Genomic DNA, 20149 nt, shown 5'->3' on the forward strand with positions numbered 1-20149 from the left:
TTGACCTCTCCTCTGTCCAGAGTAAACGACAAACAGGGAAGAAGTTTGACGAAAATCTTTAGTTGCCTGTAAATAGAATTTCAGGGCACGGACTACGTCCAGATTATGCAAAAGTCGTTCCTTCTTTGAAGGAGGATTAGGACATAACGACGGAACAACAATCTCCTGATTGATATTCCTGTTAGAGACTACCTTAGGTAAAAACCCAGGTTTAGTACGCAGAACTACCTTGTCTGAATGGAAAATCAGATAAGGAGAATCACAATGTAAGGCAGACAACTCCGAGACTCTTCGAGCCGAGGAAATAGCCATCAAAAATAGAACTTTCCAAGATAAAAGTTTAATATCAACGGAATGGAGGGGTTCAAACGGAACTCCTTGAAGAACTTTAAGAACCAAGTTTAAGCTCCACGGAGGAGCAACAGCTTTAAATACAGGCTTAATCCTAGCTAAAGCTTGACAAAAAGCCTGGACGTCTGGAACTTCTGCCAGACGCTTGTGTAAAAGAATAGACAGAGCAGAAATCTGTCCCTTTAAAGAACTAGCTGATAAGCTTTTTTCTCCAAGCCCTCTTGGAGAAAAGACAATATCCTCGGAATCCTAACCTTACTCCATGAGTAACTCTTGGATTCACACCAATACAGGTATTTACGCCATATCTTATGGTAGATTTTTCTGGTAACAGGCTTTCGTGCCTGTATCAAAGTATCAATAAATGATTCGGAGAAGCCACGCTTTGATAGAATCAAGCGTTCAATCTCCACGCAGTCAGCCTCAGAGAAATTAGATTTGGATGATTGAAGGGACCTTGTATTAGAAGGTCTTTCCTCAAAGGTAGAGTCCATGGAGGACAGGACGACATGACCACTAGGTCTGCATACCAGGTCCTGTGTGGCCACGCGGGCGCTATCAGAATCACCGATGCTCTCTCCTGTTTGATCTTGGCAATCAGTCGAGGGAGCAGAGGAAACGGTGGAAACACATAAGCCATGTTGAAAAACCAAGGAGCTGCTAGAGCATCTATCAGCTTAGCTCCCGGGTCCCTGGACCTGGAACCGTAAAGAGGAAGTTTGGCGTTCTGGCGAGACGCCATGAGATCCAGATCTGGTTTGCCCCAACGATGGACCAGTTGAGCAAATACCTCCGGATGGAGTTCCCACTCCCCCGGATGAAAAGTCTGACGACTTAGAAAGTCCGCCTCCCAGTTCTCCACTCCTGGGATGTGGATCGCTGACAAGTGGCAAGAACGAGACTCTGCCCAGCGAATTATCTTTGAGACTTCCAACATCGCTAGGGAGCTCCTGGTTCCCCCTTGATGGTTGATATAAGCCACAGTCGTGATGTTGTCCGACTGAAATCTGATGAACCTCAGTGTTGCTAACTGAGGCCAAGCTAGAAGAGCGTTGAATATTGCCCTTAGCTCCAGAATATTTATTGGGAGGAGTTTCTCCTCCTGAGTCCAGGATCCCAGAGCCTTCAGGGAATTCCAGACTGCGCCCCAGCCTAGGAGGCTGGCATCTGTTGTTACAATCGTCCAATCTGGTCTGCGAAAGGTCATGCCCCTGGACAGATGGACCCGAGATAACCACCAGAGAAGAGAATCTCTGGTTTCTTGATCCAGATTTAGTAGAGTGGACAAATCTGAGTAATCCCCATTCCACTGACTTAGCATGCACAATTGCAGCGGTCTGAGATGCAGGCGCGCAAATGGCACTATGTCCATTGCCGCTACCATTAAGCCGATTACTTCCATGCACTGAGCCACTGACGGGCGTGGAATGGAATGAAGGACCCGGCAAGCATTTAAGAGTTTTGATAACCTGGCCTCTGTCAGGTAAATTTTCATTTTTACAGAATCTATCAGAGTCCCTAGGAAGGAGACTCTTGTGAGTGGTGAAAGAGAACTCTTTTCCACGTTCACCTTCCACCCATGCGACCTTAGAAATGCCAGAACTATCTCTGTATGAGACTTGGCAATTTGCAAGCTTGTTGCCTGTATCAGGATGTCGTCTAGATACGGAGCCACCGCTATGCCTCGCGGTCTTAGAACCGCCAGAAGAGAGCCCAGCACCTTTGTAAAGATTCTCGGGGCCGTAGCCAACCCGAAAGGGAGAGCTACAAACTGGTAATGCCTGTCTAGGAAGGCAAATCTTAGGAACCGATGATGATCTTTGTGAATCGTTATGTGAAGGTAGGCATCCTTTAAATCCACCGTGGTCATGTACTGACCCTCTTGGATCATGGGTAGGATAGTCCGAATAGTTTCCATTTTGAATGATGGAACTCTTAGGAATTTGTTTAAAATCTTTAGATCCAAAATTGGACTGAAGGTACCCTCTTTCTTGGGAACCACGAACAGATTTGAATAAAATCCCTGTCCTTGTTCCGTCCGCGGAACTGGGTGGATCACTCCCATTACTAGGAGGTCTTGTACGCAACATAGGAATGCCTCTTTCTTTATTTGGTTTTCTGATAACCTTGAAAGATGAAATCTCCCCAGAGGAGGAGAAGCCTTGAAGTCCAGAAGATATCCCTGAGATATGATCTCCAACGCCCAGGGATCCTGGACATCTCTTGCCCACGCCTGGGCGAAGAGAGAAAGTCTGCCCCCCACTAGATCCGTTTCCGGATAGGGGGCCATCCCTTCATGCTGTCTTAGGGGCAGTAGCAGGTTTTCTGGCCTGTTTGCCCTTGTTCCAGGACTGGTTAGATTTCCAGGCCTGTCTGTAACGAGCAACGGTTCCTTCCTGTTTTGGGGCGGAGGAAGTTGACGTTGCTCCTGCCTTGAAGTTTCGAAAGGCACGAAAATTAGACTGTTTGGCCTTTGATTTGGCCTTGTCCTGAGGAAGGGTATGACCCTTACCTCCCGTAATGTCAGCGATAATTTCTTTCAAGCCGGGCCCGAATAAGGTTTGCCCCTTGAAAGGAATATTAAGTCATTTAGATTTAGAAGTCACATCAGCTGACCAGGATTTAAGCCATAACGCTCTGCGCGCTTGAATGGAAAAACCGGAATTCTTAGCCGTTAGTTTAGTTAGATGTACAATGGCATCAGAAACAAATGCATTAGCTAGCTTAAGTGCTTTAAGCTTGTCCATAATTTCATCCAATGGAGCTGAGTGAATGGCCTCTTCTAGAGACTCAACCAAAATGCCGCAGCAGCAGTGACAGGCGCAATGCATGCAAGGGGCTGTAAGATAAAACCTTGTTGAACAAACATTTTCTTAAAGTAACCTTCCAATTTTTTATCCATTGGATCCGAAAAAGCACAACTATCTTCTACCGGGATAGTGGTACGCTTAGCTAAAGTAGAAACTGCTCCCTCCACCTTAGGGACCGTCTGCCATAAGTCCCGTGTAGTGGCGTCTATTGGAAACATTTTTCTAAATATAGGAGGTGGGGAAAAGGGCACACCAGGTCTATCCCACTCCTTGCTAATAATTTCTGTAAGCCTTTTAGGTATAGGAAAAACGTCGGTACACACCGGTACTGCATAGTATCTATCCAGCCGACATAATTTCTCTGGAATCGCAACTGTGTTACAGTCATTCAGAGCCGCTAAAACCTCCCCTAGCAATACACGGAGGTTCTCAAGCTTAAATTTAAAATTAGAGATCTCTGAATCCGGTTTCCCTGGATCAGATCCGTCACCTACAGAATGAAGCTCTCCGTCCTCATGTTCTGCAAACTGTGACGCAGTATCGGACATGGCTCTTGTAACACCAGCGCGCCCTACTCTTACCCCAGCGCAATCGCGCTTGCCTCTTAATTCTGGCAATTTAGATAATACTTCTGTCAGGGTATTATTCATAATATTAGCCATGTCTTGTAAGGTGATTTGTATGGCCGTCCCTGATGCACTTGGCGCCACAATATCACGCGCCTCCTGAGCGGGAGGCGAAGGTACTGACACGTGAGGAGAGTTAGTCGGCATAACTTCCCCCTCGTTGTCTGGTGATAATTCCTTTATAGATAAAGACTGACCTTTATTTTTTAAAGTGAAATCAATACATTTAGTACACATGTTTCTGTGGGGCTCCACAGTGGTCTTTAAACATAGTGAACAAACAGATTCATCTGTGTCAGACATGTTTAAACAGACTAGCAATAAGACTAGCAGACTTGGAAAACACTGTAAATAATTTTACAAGTAATAAAGAAAAACGCTACTGTGCCTTTAAGAAGCACAGAAAATTGTCACAGTTGAAATAACAATGAACCAAATCAGTTATAGCAAACAAATTTTCACAGTAAATGTATTAAGTTAGCAGAGCATTGCACCCACTTGCAAATGGATGATTAACCCCTTAAAACCCAAACGGTTTTTATAAGCAAAAAAACGTTTTTTAATACAGTCAAAAAACCACTGTCACAGGTCTGCTGTGACTGATTACCTCCCTCAAAATGACTTTTGAAGTCCCTTAAGCTGTCTGGAGACGACCCGGGTCAAGCAGAAGGAAGCAGGAAGACAGAGCCTGAATTTTTACTGCGTCAAAAAAAGCTCTAAAATAGGCCCCTCCTACTCCATATTACAATATTGGGAGTTTCAGTTAACTGTTTCTATGCAGAAATATTGTCAGCCATGTGGAAAAATTTTATGCCCCAACAAGTTTTATCACCAATGTACCTCACAAAACGATTAAACATGCCAGCAAAATCGTTTTAAACATCCCTTTTTTAAGGAGCATTTATCTCTATTGATAAGCCTGATACCAGTCTTCCTACTGCATTTAAGGCTTATAACATCACTTCAGTATTAATAGCATTTTCTCAGTCAAATTCCATTCCTTAGAAAATTACTTTACTGTATATATTTAAACCAGCCTGCTAACAGTCGCTCTCACTGTATTAAAGGCTTGTACTTACATTACATTGGTATCAGCAGTATTTTCTTAGTCAATTCCATTCCTTAGAAAAATAATTTACTGCACATACCTTGTTTGCAGGGTTCCCCGCACGCTATTCCCTTTCTGAAAGTTACCCTACTCCTCAGAATATGCGAGAACAGCCAGTGGATCTTAGTTACTGCCGCTAAGATCATAGAAAACGCAGGCAGATTCTTCTTCCAAATACTGCCTGAGAATAAACAACACACTCCGGTGTCATTTTAAAATAACAAACTTTTGATTGAAGAAATAAACTAAGTATAAAAACACCACAGACCTCTCACAACGTCCTATCTATTAAGTTGCAAGAGAATGACTGAATATGACATGTGAGGGGAGGAGCTATGTAGCAGCTCTGCTTGGGTGATCCTCTTGCAATTTCCTGTTGGGAAGAGAATATATTCCATAAGTAATGGATGACCCGTGGACTGAATACACTTAACAAGAGAAAAAAGAAGTACCTGGCTTATTCCATTCCCTAGAAATCATATCAGAAATAGCCTCCGGAATAGGAAAAACCCCTGGGGAAACCACAGGAGGTTTAAAAACAGCATTTAAACGTTTATTAGACTGAACGTCAATAGGACTGGTTACCTCAATATCCAAAGTAATTAACACTTCTTTTAATAAAGAACGCATATACTCTATTTTAAATAAATAAGTAGATTTGTCAGTGTCAATGTCTGAGGAAGGATCTTCTGAATCAGACAGATCCCCATCAGAAGAGGATAAATTATTATATTGCTGGTCATTTGAAATTTCATCAGCTAAATGAGAAGTTTTAAAAGACCTTTTACGTTTATTAGAAGGTGGAAATGCAGACAAAGCCTTCAAAATAGAATCAGAAACAAATTCTTTAAAATTTACAGGTATATCATGTACATTAGAAGTTGAAGGAACTGCAACTGGCAATGTACTATTACTGATGGAAACACTATCTGCATGTAAAAGTTTATCATGACAACTATTACAAATGACATTTGGTGGAATAATTTCTACACTTTTACAACAAATGCACTTAGCTTTGGTAGAACCGATGTCAGGCAGCAATGTTCCAGCGGAAACTTCTGAGGCAGGATCAGATTGGGACATCTTGCTCAATGTAAGAGAAAAAACAACATATAAAGCAAAATGATCTATTTCCTTATATGACAGTTTCAAGAATGGGAAAAAATGCAAAAGCATAGGCCTCTGATAGAGAAAAAAGCAAGAGGCAAACATCAATGGGGTATTGAAATAATGAAAAAAATTTGGCGCCAAGTATGACGCACAACGTAACGTAAACTTTTTTGGCGCCAAAATAACCGGAAATGACACACTCGCGTCACTAATGACGCCGCCGTGTGAAAGGTCTCGGCGTCACGTATGACGTCGGAAATGACGAAGTTGTGTCATAAACGTCTTTTTCCGCGCCAAAAATGACGCAATAAAGTTTAGCATTTGACGCACCCGCGGGCCTAATACCCGCAATAGCAAGAAGTAGTCAATTGAAAAAAAGACAAACCCCAGGTAAGAAATAAATTTCTTAAAATGTTTAAATTCCCCAAATATGAAACTGACAGTCTGCTGAAGGAAATACATGAACCTGACTCATGGCAAATATAAGTACAATACATATATTTAGAACTTTATATAAATGCATAAAGTGCCAAACCATAGCTGAGGTGTCTTAAGTAATAAAAAACATACTTACCAAAAGACACCCATCCACATATAGCAGATAGCCAAACCAGTACTAAAACAGTTATTAGTAGAGGTAATGGTAAATTGTGAGTATATCGTCGATCTGAAAAGGGAGGTAGGAGATGAATCTCTACGACCGATAACAGAGAACCTATGAAATAGACCCCCGTTAGGGAAATCATTGTATTCAAATAAGTGATACTCCCTTCACGTCCCTCTGACATTCGCTGTACTCTGAGAGGAATCGTGCTTCAACAATGCTGAGAAGCGCATATCAACGTATAAATCTTAGCACAAACTTACTTCACCACCTCCATAGGAGGGGTGTATTTATAGGCATTTTGAGGTATGGGAAACTTTGCCCCTCCTGGTAGGATTGTATATCCCATATGTCACTAGCTCATGGACTCTTGCCAATTACATGAAAGAAATTGTAAACAATCTTACCAGAATCCATGCCATGAAACAGAAACACAGCCTACCAAGTGTGACAGTCTTGTAGCATCGCTCCTAACATGGACTTGAGTGATAAAACAAGCAGATAGTTAAACTCGTCAACACTGATTGCTTAGGAGCTGTTAGCAGGCAGTCTGGATGGGTTCGCAGAAAGTCTCTCCCTGCATCTCCAGACTCTAACTTTCGTCAATGCTCTCACTGAGAGGCTGACAAGACTACTTAAAACTCCAGTCCCATATCGAAGGGCAGATACCCTTCCTAAAGAAATTCCCCTGAAATCTTCTGACACTTCTCTGTCATCCTCCTGTGATGAAAGGCAAAGAATGACTGGGGGATGGGGGAAGTGGGAGAGGTATTTAAGCCTTTGGCTGGGGTGTCTTTGCCTCCTCTTGATGGCCAGGTTCAGTATTTTTATTAGCTTTTTAAATGCTGAACTACAGTCAGACAGTGCTAGTTCATATGTGCCATATAGATAACATTGTAGCACGTTACAAATAAAATGGTAGGTGCACAAACAGGTCATACTCACAGGATTTCAGTTTTAAATCAGCCTTTTATTAAAACTATCACAAGGGTATCTTCAGATGCAGCTTTAGATTTTATTAAAATATAGCTCAACGCGTTTCGGCAAAACAAACCTTACTCAAGAGCATAAAATCAATATATGTCAAAGCAAGTTGGAGACATATTGATTTTATGCTCTTGAGAAAGGCTTATTTTGCCGAAACGTGTTGAGCTATATTTTAATAAAATCTGAAGCTGCATCTGAAGATACCCTTGTGATGGTTTCAATAAAAGGCTGATTTAAAACTGAATTCCTGTGAGTATGACCTTTTTGTGCGCCTACCATTTTATTTGAAACCCGCTACACCATTGTGAGCTTTTTATTTTGGAGGTGAAAGAAGGCAGGTTTCACAGAGGAAAAGAGTAGCTTGCATCCCCTGAGTGCCGCCACATTCGATATTTCTTGTTTCTGGATACGGTCTGGGAGAACCGGGGCTGGCAGCGAGCATCTGAAGGGAAGTGCTAACATGCTGTTAAGTGTAACTTCCCTTTTCCATAATCCCCAGTCATTCAGCTGAAGGAAAATGAAAAAAGAAGAAACACAAGGGTATAGAGGTGCCTGAGGTTTACTCAAAAAAACTGCCGGACACGGAATGAAAAGGGAGGGAGAACAAGGCAGGAGGACCTAAACAGAAGGCAGCACCGCTTGAAGAACTTTTCTCCTACGAGAAGCCTCAGCCATAGTAGAGTAGTAGAAGTGGCCTTCTGACCCTTACGCTTTCGAGAGAAAACAACAAACAGGGCAGAAGATTGCCTAAAATCTTTAGTAGCTTGTAGGTCAAATTTTAGAGCATGAACAACATCCAGGTTATGTAAACAAAAAAACTGCCGGACACGGAATGAAAAGGGAGGGAGAACAAGGCAGGAGGACCTAAACAGAAGGCAGCACCGCTTGAAGAACTTTTCTCCTACGAGAAGCCTCAGCCATAGTAGAGTAGTAGAAGTGGCCTTCTGACCCTTACGCTTTCGAGAGAAAACAACAAACAGGGCAGAAGATTGCCTAAAATCTTTAGTAGCTTGTAGGTCAAATTTTAGAGCATGAACAACATCCAGGTTATGTAAAATATGTTCCTTATGAGAAGGATTAATGTTTTGATCCGACACAACCTTAGGGAGAAAACCCAATTTAGTACAAAGGACCGCCTTATCTGTATAAAAAATAAGGTACGTGGAATCACACTGCAGAGCAGAAAGCTCAGACACTCTGCATATAATAATTTTATATCAGTAACATACATCGGCTCAAACGGAGCCTGCTGTAAAACTTTGAGAACTAGGTTAAGGCTTCAAGGAGGAGCAACAGATTTAAACACATGCCTGATTCTGACCAGGGCCTGAACAAAAGCTTGAACATCCAGGAAATTTGCCAAACGTTTGTGCAAAAGAATAGACATAACAAAAATCTGACCCTTCAGAGTACTGACTGACAAATCTTTCTCCAGGTCATCCTAAAGAAAAGACAAAATTTGGGGAATCCTCACCTGGCTCCAGGAGAAACCCATAGATTCGCACCAATGAAGGTATTTACGCCATACGGTAAATCTTGCGAGTAACAGGTTTACGAGCCTGAAGCATAGTATCAATGACCGCTTCAGTAAAACCACGTCTAGACAGAGCTAGGGGTTCAATCTCCAAGCAGTCAGCTTCAGAGAATCTAAATTTGGATGGAGGAATAGACCCTGAATTAGAAGGTCCTTCCTCAGAGGTAACCTCTGAGGTGGAAGAGACGACATCTTCACTAGATCCGCAAACCAGATCCTGCGAGGCCAAGCAGGAACTATTAGAATTACAGATGCTCTCTCCTGTTTGATAAGAGCAATGACTCATGGAAGGAGAGCAAACGGAGGAAATAGGTATGCTAGACCGAAATTCCAAGGAACCGCCAGAGTATCTATCAGAGCGGCCTGAGGATCTCTTGATCTTGATCCGTTACTTTGGAAGCTAGGCGTTTTGACGAGACGCCATCAGATCCAACTCCGGAACCCCTCACCTGAGGGTTATCCTTTTATCCTTGAGAACACTCCCCAGGATAAAAAGTCTGTCAGCTCAGAAAATCCGCCTTTCAATTCTCCACTCTTGGAATGTGGATGGCGGGTAGGAGACAATCGTGAGCTTCCGCCCACTGCAGAATGCGAGACACCTCTTTCATGGGCAAGGAACTCTGAGTTCCCCCCTGGTGGTTAAGGTAAGCCACTGAGGTAATGTTGTCCGAATGGAATCTGATAAACCGAACTAAAGATAATTGAGGCCACAATATGGGAAGAGAAGACTCTTCTCAAGACCACAGGCCCGGAGCTTTTAGAGAACTCCAAACAGCTCCCCAGCCTAACAGGCTGGCGTCCGTAGTCACAATCACCCAAGAAGGTCTCAGGAAGCAAGTGCCCCGAGACAGATGTTACTTTGAAATCCACCACAAGAGAGAGTCTCTTGTTAGGGGATCTAGATTTATCATCTGTGATAAATCTGAATGGTCTCTGTTCCATTGACTGAGCATGCAAAGCTACTGCGGTCTCAGATGGAACCGAGCTGATGTGCATGGAAGCCATCATCAGACCAATCACCTCCATGCATTGGGCCACTGATGGACGAATAGCAGACTGGAGAGAAAGGCAAGAAGCAAAAAGCTTGGATTTTCTGACGTCCCTCAGGAAAATCTTCATTGACAGGGAATCTATGATTGTCCCTAGGAAACACACTCTTGTAGCTGGAACTAGAGAACTCTTTTCCAGATTCACTTTCCACCCGTTGGAACGTAGAAAAGACAACAACTCTTTACGAGATTTTGCTAGTTGAAAAGATGACGCCTGAACCAAGATGTCGTCTAGATAAAGCGCCACAGCAATACCCTGGGATCTGATCAATGCCAATAGAGTCCCAAGAAGCTTAGTGAATATTCTGGGTGCTGTGGCAAGACCAAACGGAAGTGCAACAAACTGGAAATGCTTGTCCAGAAAGGCAAACATTAGAAACTGGTGATGATCCTTGGGAATTGGAACATGTAAATACGCGTCCTTCAGGTCTATAGTCGTCATGAACTGACCTTCCTGAACCAATGGAAGAATGGAACAAATAGTTTCCATTTTAAAGGACTGAACCCTGAGAAATTTGTTGAGGCACTTTAAGTCTAGGATTGGACAGAAAGTATCCTCTTTTTTGGGAACCACAAATAGATTTGAATAAAATCCTTCACCTTGTTACTCTAGAAAGACTGGTACAATAACTCCCAGGGAGGATAGGTCCTCTACGCAATTTAAGAAGGCCTCCCTTTATAGCTGGTTTGAGGATAGTCTTGACAGGAGAAATCTGCCCCTTGGAGGGCAAGACTTAAATCCTATTTTGTAACCCTGGGATACTATGTTCACAGCCCACGGATCTGGGACATTGCGTATCCAAGGCTGTCGAAAAAAGGGAAGCCTGCCTCCCACTTGATCCAAAATCGGATTGGGGCGGATCCTTCATGCTGATTTAGAGTCAGCAGAAGGCTTCTTGTTTTGTTTTCCCTTATTCCAAGGCTGGCTGGACTTTCAAGAGGACCTGGATTGGTCTGGTTTGGAAGAAGAAGACTTCTGTCCCTTAAAGTTGTGAAAGGAACGTAACTTAGAGGTCTGTCAACCCTTAGGTCTATTCTTCTTGTCCTGAGGTAGGAAAGATCCCTTTCCACCCGTAATCTCTGAAATGATTTCTGCCAGACCAGGACCGAATAGGGTCTTACCTTTTTTAAGGTAAAGCCAAAAGCTTGGCCTTTGAAGATACATCAGCCGACCAAGATTTTAACCAGAGAGCTCTATGAGCTAGAACAGTGAAGCTAGACATCTTAGCTCCCAGTCTAATTACCTGCATGTTGGCATCGCAGATAAAGATATTGGCTAATTTAAAAATCTTGATCCTATCTTGAATCTCCTCAGACAGGGTATCGCACCAGTAAGATGCTGCACCAGCAACTGTAGCAATACTTGCCGCAGGTTGCCACTGTAAACCCTGATGGATGTACATCTTTAAGTAAGCCTCTAGTTTCTTATCCATGGGATCCTTGAAAGAACTATCCTCTATAGGAATGGTAGTTCTTTTAGCTAGAGTAGAGATAGCTCCTTCTACTTTAGGCACCGTGCGCCATGTGTCCCGAATGGAGTCAGCAACAGGAAACATCTTTTTAAAGGGGGAAAGGAAACCCCTGGCTTATCTCATTCCTGAGCTATGATTTCAGACATCTTGTCTGGAACTGCAAAAACATCCTCAGAAGAGCGAGAATCATAAACTCTTTTTAAGTTTAAAAGACTTTTTAGGGTTGACGGCAACCGAAGGTTCAGTCATCCAAAGTAGCTTGAACCTCCTTCAGTAGCAACCGGAGATGTTCAAGACCTCATAGTATCAGAGTCTGAGATCTCACCTTCAGAAGCTACTGAAGTATCCTCCTCATCAGACATCTTGGAAAGGTTGACCAGTGCAGATTTAGAGGGGTCAGAAACCTTACTAGCAGAAATATGTCTAGATTTCCTCTTATGCTTCCCCAAAGAGGGAAAAGCAGCTAAAGCCGCAGACACCGCAGAGGTAGCAAATAAACACCCCCAAGAGGTTGAGAGGAACCGCAGGGCACTGCATGGGAAACCATCAAGGCTTGGGACATTTGAGGAGAAAGCTGCGGTATATCATGAACAGCATTATCCTGAGAGACTAATGGCTCAGAAGGAAGTAATTTATCTTTTAATTTTAGAGTCTTAGCTAAACATGAGTAACAAAATTGCATAGGCAAAACAATTTGGGGCTCTAAACATAATAGACATTTGTCCAGAGAAACAGAATCTTGGTCAGTGTCCATAGCTGAAAAAGTATAGAAAAATAAAATGAAACCGTTATGTCACTTTAAGAAAAAATAGAGACAATTACTCAAAACCTTTCAAAGTAAACTCAAAGAAATTTAAGCAGTTACAATAAAAAAAATCCTACACCTCTATACCTCAGACTATCTCAGAGGAGATCTTACCACACCGGGACCGGAGTTGACACTAGTAAAATGAGAAGTCTCTCACAAATTGCAAATCTGTTGACAGGGATGGCTGTCAGCCCTGGAAAACTGAATCTGGATCAGTAGAGAATTACTAGAGCCCCAACATGCAATCGTTTATACACAGAGCAGTAAAAACATACGTATAGGCTATTCACTCCGCTCTCAATGTTACTAGAACCCCTATACAAGCGGAAGGGCAGGCGGTCACATGATCGGACTAGAAATTAAACTGCGCCACTGAAAAAACGCGTGATTCAGTCCGACCATAAACAAAACTAAATCTCTAAGTCTCAACTCTGCACTGATAACTCAATATCAAAAACAAAGTACAGGCCGTTATGTTTTTCACATGTGCTATAGACCCTCTTTAAAAATTCCTTTAGCCAGTCTCTCAAATAAAAAAGGGGGAATTAACCCTAACATTTTCTTTCAGCCTCATTAAAACAGTGCCTGCCAGGCTGCCCAAGAATTAACCCCTAAAGGTCATAATATGTCCCATATGATAATCCACTAGATGAATTAACCTCCAAAGTGCTGTCCTTCAGTACCTAGAAGGCAAATGCACTTACCTGTGGGTCCAGCTGCAGGGCAGGAACAGCTTCTTTAGGTGTGATAGACACTCCACTCTCTATCAGGGACCTGAAGAAAGAACAGAGTAACCAACCCTGGCTTTCCATGAAGGAGTAGCAATAATGTTAGAAATAAAGCAAAGACAACCTCACCGCTTTCTAACTGCTAATAGCCACCACTACTCTTACTAAAGAGATTGACATGGACACAGCATAGCCCCTAATCCATGCTTGCAGAGAAAAGTATCTATAAAAGGATTAAATATCTTCAGACACCATCTTCGCACATCCTCTATTGACAAAGGCAAAGAGAATGAATGGGGATTATGGGTAAGGGAAGTTACACTTAACAGCTTTGCTGGGGTGCTCTTTGCCTCTTCCTGCTGGCCAGGAGTTGAATATCCCACTAGTAATTGGAATTACGTCGTGGACTCTCCATGCCATAGGAAAGAAATATTAAACAAAATCCCACCTGTTTCAGTAAGTTGAAGAAACATCAAGTGTCAGGGGGGACTGAACTAAACAACTTATCACTTGAAAAAACATCTTAGAATATAATAATTGAAGAAAAGGATATGAAGAGAAAAATGAAAGAAGAAGAAAGAAGAGGGAAACAGGACCAGGAAGTAAGAAAGAAGGTAGGAAACAAAGGATATGTACATAAAGAATATTTGTGTAATGGCGAATCTTGAGAGCTTTGAGGGAAGAGGAGATTCCAGGGCCTGAAAGTCAAATGTGTTCTTGCAATGATTCCCAATAAAACGTAATATTCTAAAACATGGTCATTTTGTTTTTTTAAATATGTATACTCTCCGAGGACCATTAATTCTTGCATTCTCGATTTCCATTCATTGAGGCTTGGGGTGGAGGTTGATTTGTAATGCCTTACTATCAAGGAGTGTGCGCTGTTGAGGTCACTTTGCAGAAGGGATAGTCTAAGTTTACAACTATGCTTGGGTTTATCATTGAGTAGGGCAATTAGGGGCGTAAGCGCGAATGCATTTCCTATAATGTTTTTAAAAACTAAATCAATGGAGTCCCAAAAGTTTTGCAAGCGTGGACACGACCACCTGATGTGGACCATAGTTCCTATCACTCCACAATCTCTCCAGCATTTAAGGGAGGATCTGGGGAATATAATTTTAAGGCGTGCAGGTTTTAAATATCAATGTGAAAATATTTTATAGTTCATCTCTAATATGTATGGTGATGTAGAGGACTTTCAAGTGTTATATAATAGCCTAGACTATTGTTGAGCTGTTATATTCGTTCTTAGTTCTTCCTGCCATTTCTGGGTGTAATTAGGCAGAGATTTGTACATACTATCTTCTAAGACCCATCTGGATAATGCTAGTGGACCTTTAGGAGGAGCACCCTGCCTGCACAGGCGTTTAAATGGTATTAGATCTTTAAGAAAATCTAATCTATATGGAGAGGTCTGGTGTTGCAATTGTGTATATTTCAGCCACGAAGTAAAAGTACCTTCCGCTACATCATATATAAATATATATGTATTCCAATTTGTATTCAATTCCACACTCACTGGACTTATAAACAAAGAGTTCTTTATTCAAGTGACGTTTTAGTGCTCACTAGCCCCTTCCTCAGACCAACCGCTAATATATATATATATCCAAAATAGAAATGGCTGCAGCACGCCAGGTCGAGTTTATACCATTTTTATTACAAGCAGTGAAATACAGGCGACGTTTCGGGCTTCTGCCCTTTCTCAAGCCAAGTGATTAGTACATAATCCAACTCCACCTTTTATAGGCAGTGCATGTGACAAACTACAGGTGTAGATAATTACAATTGTAATAATACATTTTTATAAAAAAAGAAAAAAGAAAAAACAAACAGTGACTCTGTGTCACAATCATAACTATACATTTTTTTTAGAAAAACCATGTGATTTTAAACATTTATATTACATTAAACACCTTCATTTTATTTGATACCTAGTAGTAATGTGAAAGAAAAAAATATATATAAAATGACCTAAACGGTCCATTACCTTATCTGTGAATTATGTGAAACATTTTTTTGTTAGTGAATATCATTTAGATATATTAGTGATATTTGAAAAGATCTTTATCTATTAAAAACAACAGCTAAACTAACAAATAAATCCTAATCTTGCAAGATGTGTTTTTTCTCTGATGGATCTTAACAGGGGAAATGCACAAACTAACAATGTTACTTACTGAATATAAAATAGAAAGACAACATTCTAGATAAAATGCCTATATTACTCCCAAACAAAATCTAGGCATTAATATAGGCATTTTATCTAGAATGTTGTCTTTCTATTTTATATTCAGTAAGTAACATTGTTAGTTTGTGCATTTCCCCTGTTAAGATCCATCAGAGAAAAAACACATCTTGCAAGATTAGGATTTATTTGTTAGTTTAGCTGTTGTTTTTAATAGATAAAGGTCTTTTCAAATATCACTAATATATCTAAATGATATTCACTAACAAAAAAATGTTTCACATAATTCACAGATAAGGTAATGGACCGTTTAGGTCATTTTATATATATTTTTTTCTTTCACATTACTACTAGGTATCAAATAAAAACATAATTTATGCTTACCTGATAAATTTATTTCTCTTTTAGTGTATCCAGTCCACGGATCATCCATTACTTGTGGGATATTCTCCTTCCCAACAGGAAGTTGCAAGAGGATCACCCACAGCAGAGCTGCTATATAGCTCCTCCCCTAACTGCCATATCCATTCATTCGACCGAAACTAGCCAAGAAAGGAGAAACCATAGGGTGCAGTGGTGACTGTAGTTTAATTAAAATTTAGACCTGCCTTAAAAGGACAGGGCGGGCCGTGGACTGGATACACTACAAGAGAAATAAATTTATCAGGTAAGCATAAATTATGTTTTCTCTTGTTAAGTGTATCCAGTCCACGGATCATCCATTACTTGTGGGATACCAATACCAAAGCTAAAGTACACGGATGATGGGAGGGATAGGCAGGAACTTAAACGGTAGGAACCACTGCCTGTAGAACCTTTCTCCCAAAAATAGCCTCCGAAGAAGCAAAAGTATCAAATTTGTAAAATTTTGAAAAGGTATGAAGCGAAGACCAAGTCGCCGCTTTGCAAATCTTTTCAACAGAAGCCTCATTTTTAAAGGCCCAGGTGGAAGCCACATCTCTAGTAGAATGAGCTGTAATTCTTTCAGGGGGCTGCTGTCCAGCAGTCTCGTAGGCTAAGCGTATTATGCTCCGAAGCCAAAAAGAAATAGAGGTTGCCGAAGCCTTTTGACCTCTCCTCTGTCCAGAGTAAATGACAAACAGGGAAGATGTTTGACGAAACGCCTTAGTCGCTTGTAAGTAAAACTTTAAAGTACGGACTACGTCTAGATTATGTTACAGACGTTCCTTCTTTGAAGAAGGATTAGGACACAATGATGGAACAACAATCTCTTGATTGATATTCTTGTTAGAAACTACCTTAGGTAAAAACCCAGGTTTTGTACGCAGAACTACTTTATCTGTATGGAAAATCAGATAAGGAGAATCACATAGTAAGGCCGATAACTCAGAGACTCTACGAGCCGAGGAAATAGCCATCAAAAACAGAACTTTCCAAGATAAAAGTTTGATATCAATGGAATGAAGGGGTTCAAACGGAACTCCTTGAAGAACTTTAAGAACCAAGTTTAAGCTCCATGGGGGAGCAACAGGTTTAAACACAGGCTTAATTCTAACCAAAGCCTGACAAAATGCCTGAATGTCTGGAACCTCTGCCAGACGCTTGTGCAAAAGAATAGACAGAGCAGAAATCTGTCCCTTTAAAGAACTAGCTGATAGTCCTTTTTCCAAACCCTCTTGGAGAAAAGACAATATCCTAGGAATCCTAACCTTACCCCATGAGTAATTCTTGGATTCACACCAATAAAGATATTTGCGCCATATCTTATGGTATATTTTCCTGGTGACACTCTTTCGTGCCTGTATTAAGGTATCAATGACTGACTCTGAGAAGCCACGCTTTGATAATATCAAGCGTTCAATCTCCAGGCAGTCAGCCTCAGAGAAATTAGATTTGGATGATTGAAAGGACCTTGTATTAGAAGGTCCTGTCTCAAAGGCAGAGTCCAAGGTGTAAAGGATGACATGTCCACTAGGTCTGTATACCAGGTCCTGCGTGGCCACGCAGGCGCTATCAAGATCACCAATGCTCTCTCCTGTTTGATTTTGGCAATCAGTCGAGGGAGCAGAGGAAACGGTGGAAACACATAAGCCAGGTTGAAGAACCAAGGTGCTGCTAGAGCATCTATCAGCGTCGCTTCTGGGTCCCTGGACCTGGATCCGTAACAAGGAAGCTTGGCGTTCTGGCGAGACGCCATGAGATCCAGTTCTGGTTTGCCCCAACGATGAACCAATTGAGCAAACACCTCCGGATGGAGTTCCCACTCCCCCGGATGAAAAGTCTGACGACTTAGAAAATCCGCCTCCCAGTTCTCTACACCTGGGATATGGATCGCTGATAGGTGGCAGGAGTGAGTCTCCGCCCAGCGAATTATCTTAGATACTTCTAACATCGCTAGGGAGCTTCTGGTCCCCCTTGATGATTGATGTAAGCCACAGTCGTGATGTTGTCCGACTGAAATCTGATGAACCTCAGTGTTGCTAACTGAGGCCAAGCTAGAAGAGCATTGAATATTGCTCTTAACTCCAGAATATTTATTGGGAGGAGTTTCTCCTCCTGAGTCCACGATCCCTGAGCCTTCAGGGAATTCCAGACTGCACCCCAACCTAGAAGGCTGGCATCTGTTGTTACAATTGTCCAATCTGGCCTGTGAAAGGTCATACCCTTGGACAGATGGACCCGAGATAACCACTTTCCTCTTACTACCTCCAGCTGTATTGAGAGTTGCAAGAGAATGACTGGATATGGCAGTTAGGGGAGGAGCTATATAGCAGCTCTGCTGTGGGTGATCCTCTTGCAACTTCCTGTTGGGAAGGAGAATATCCCACAAGTAATGGATGATCCGTGGACTGGATACACTTAACAAGAGAAATGAAGGTGTTTAATGTAATATAAATGTTTAAAATCACATTGTTTTTCTAAAAAAATGTATAGTTATGATTGCGACACAGAGTCACTGTTTGTTTTTTCTTTTGTTTTTTCTTTTTTTATAAAAATGTATTATTACAATTGTAATTATCTACACCTGTAGTTTGTCACATGCACTGCCTATAAAAGGTGGAGTTGGATTATGTACTAATCACTTGGCTTGAGAAAGGGCAGAAGCCCGAAACGTCGCCTGTATTTCATTGCTTGTAATAAAAATGGTATAAACTTGACTTGGTGTGCTGCAGCCATTTCTATTTTGGATATTAATATCTGTCAAGGTGAGACAGAGGCTGCTTGCACCCTTATATTAAGGTGAATTGGTGCTGGACTTTACCTTGTATATATATATATATATATATATAATAGCGCACCCTGTGCTATCCATTCAATGTATAGGGAGCACTAAAAAAAATTACGGCTGCCATAAGATTCTCTGGTAAAGTTATTTTGATTTACTTGTACCAATCCTAACTCAGGGTCTTGATAAGGACACACCTGTGCTTTTGGTTGCTCTCTACTTTTAGCCCATAATGTGAATAGTGAGAGGAGTGTGATAAATAGAAAGTAAATTTAGAGATGAGACATACAGGGGATGGGGAGAGATGCTGCAATATAGAGAAGAGACAGGTAGAACTGAGAAGCACAGAGACAAAGAGAATGATGTGTAGAAAAGTGAAACATATGCAAGAATCTAAATTCAGAGATGGACAGAAATGAGAAAAGAGTAACATAAAAGAGAGGGAGGAACACCACCCTAGGAGCAACCATGTTTCACCCAGAATATGCCTTTCCTGCAGTATATCAGTCTGGTCCAACCTATGAAAGGAGAACTCGGCCTCAAAATACCAGTCAGGGATATGGTAAATATAAATAAAGAGATTACTTGCTCACACGCCCTAGTGATGCAAATGACCTCACTGACGAGGCCCACAGAGGCTGAAAACGCAAGTCTGGGGTTTGTTGCTTTAATTTAAAGAAGATTTGATTGGTATTTTGGAGCTGGACTGTCTTTTTGCGCAGGATCAGACTAATATACTAAAGGATATTTACCTTCTGCGAAAGCATAGTGAGCTAATATAGACTGAACCCTGATTGGCACTGGCCTGATGAGTAAGCAAGGAAGTTTTATCTACTTATGTCCATTCTCATTTGAGAGTGCCTCTCTTTTTTCTTTTATGTAGGTATATGGTAACCCCAGAACAAGAGACATCACAACCCCTAGATGTATAGTTTGGCTTTCTGTAGGTCTTGTCAGTGAAGTGCAGCAATATCCATACAGTGTGCCTAGAGGTATATAGCTGCACCCAGATGATGAACTCACATTTCGTAAAGATCACTCCTTGTATATAACCAACACTTGGAAACCGACGGATCATTACCTGGCGCAGACTTTCCTCCTGCTGTCGCAGTATCTCTAATTTCTGTTGGATTGACTTCAACCGGTTCTGATGCTCGGACTCTATCCTTCGTGCTTCCCTGAGAGCCTTCTCTCCTTCTTCATAGCGTTGTGATGACAACTGAAGTTCATAAAAAAAGGAAAAAAACAGTAGTTCTCAAACATAAATTATGTCTGTGGTGTTTTATGAAATTTGGATTACAGATAGATTTTATTGTGTAATATGGTTCTTTATTATTTATTGAAAGAAATGAGTGGTTTTGCGGATATATAAATATTTGTCTTGTTTTAATACATGCTCGGTGAAAGCAAACAACTGAAAAATTAATCAAGACACAATCAGTAGGGATTTGATAGCAGAGGTTTATGGGAATTTTAATCCTCCATAATGATATTATAGCATGTAGAAGAGTATATAACAACACAGACTAGACATATATTTTAGTAATTCTGAGAACTAGAGGGGTGCAACCGCACTACACAGATATT

At 41.4% G+C, this 20149-nt stretch overlaps 1 protein-coding gene across 1 annotated transcript in view; it reads right to left on the bottom strand.

Moving 5' to 3' along the window:
- FBF1 (Fas binding factor 1) overlaps positions 1-20149 on the bottom strand; it is a 208204-nt gene that overhangs the window by 31625 nt on the left and 156430 nt on the right. Inside the window, exon 27 of the mRNA XM_053709181.1 lies at positions 19644-19781. Coding sequence (XP_053565156.1) covers positions 19644-19781 — 138 coding nt within the window. The remainder of the gene's footprint in view (positions 1-19643; positions 19782-20149) is intronic.

This window comes from Bombina bombina, chromosome 1 (genome assembly GCF_027579735.1).
Source record: "Bombina bombina isolate aBomBom1 chromosome 1, aBomBom1.pri, whole genome shotgun sequence".
Taxonomy (NCBI): Eukaryota; Metazoa; Chordata; class Amphibia; order Anura; family Bombinatoridae; genus Bombina; species Bombina bombina.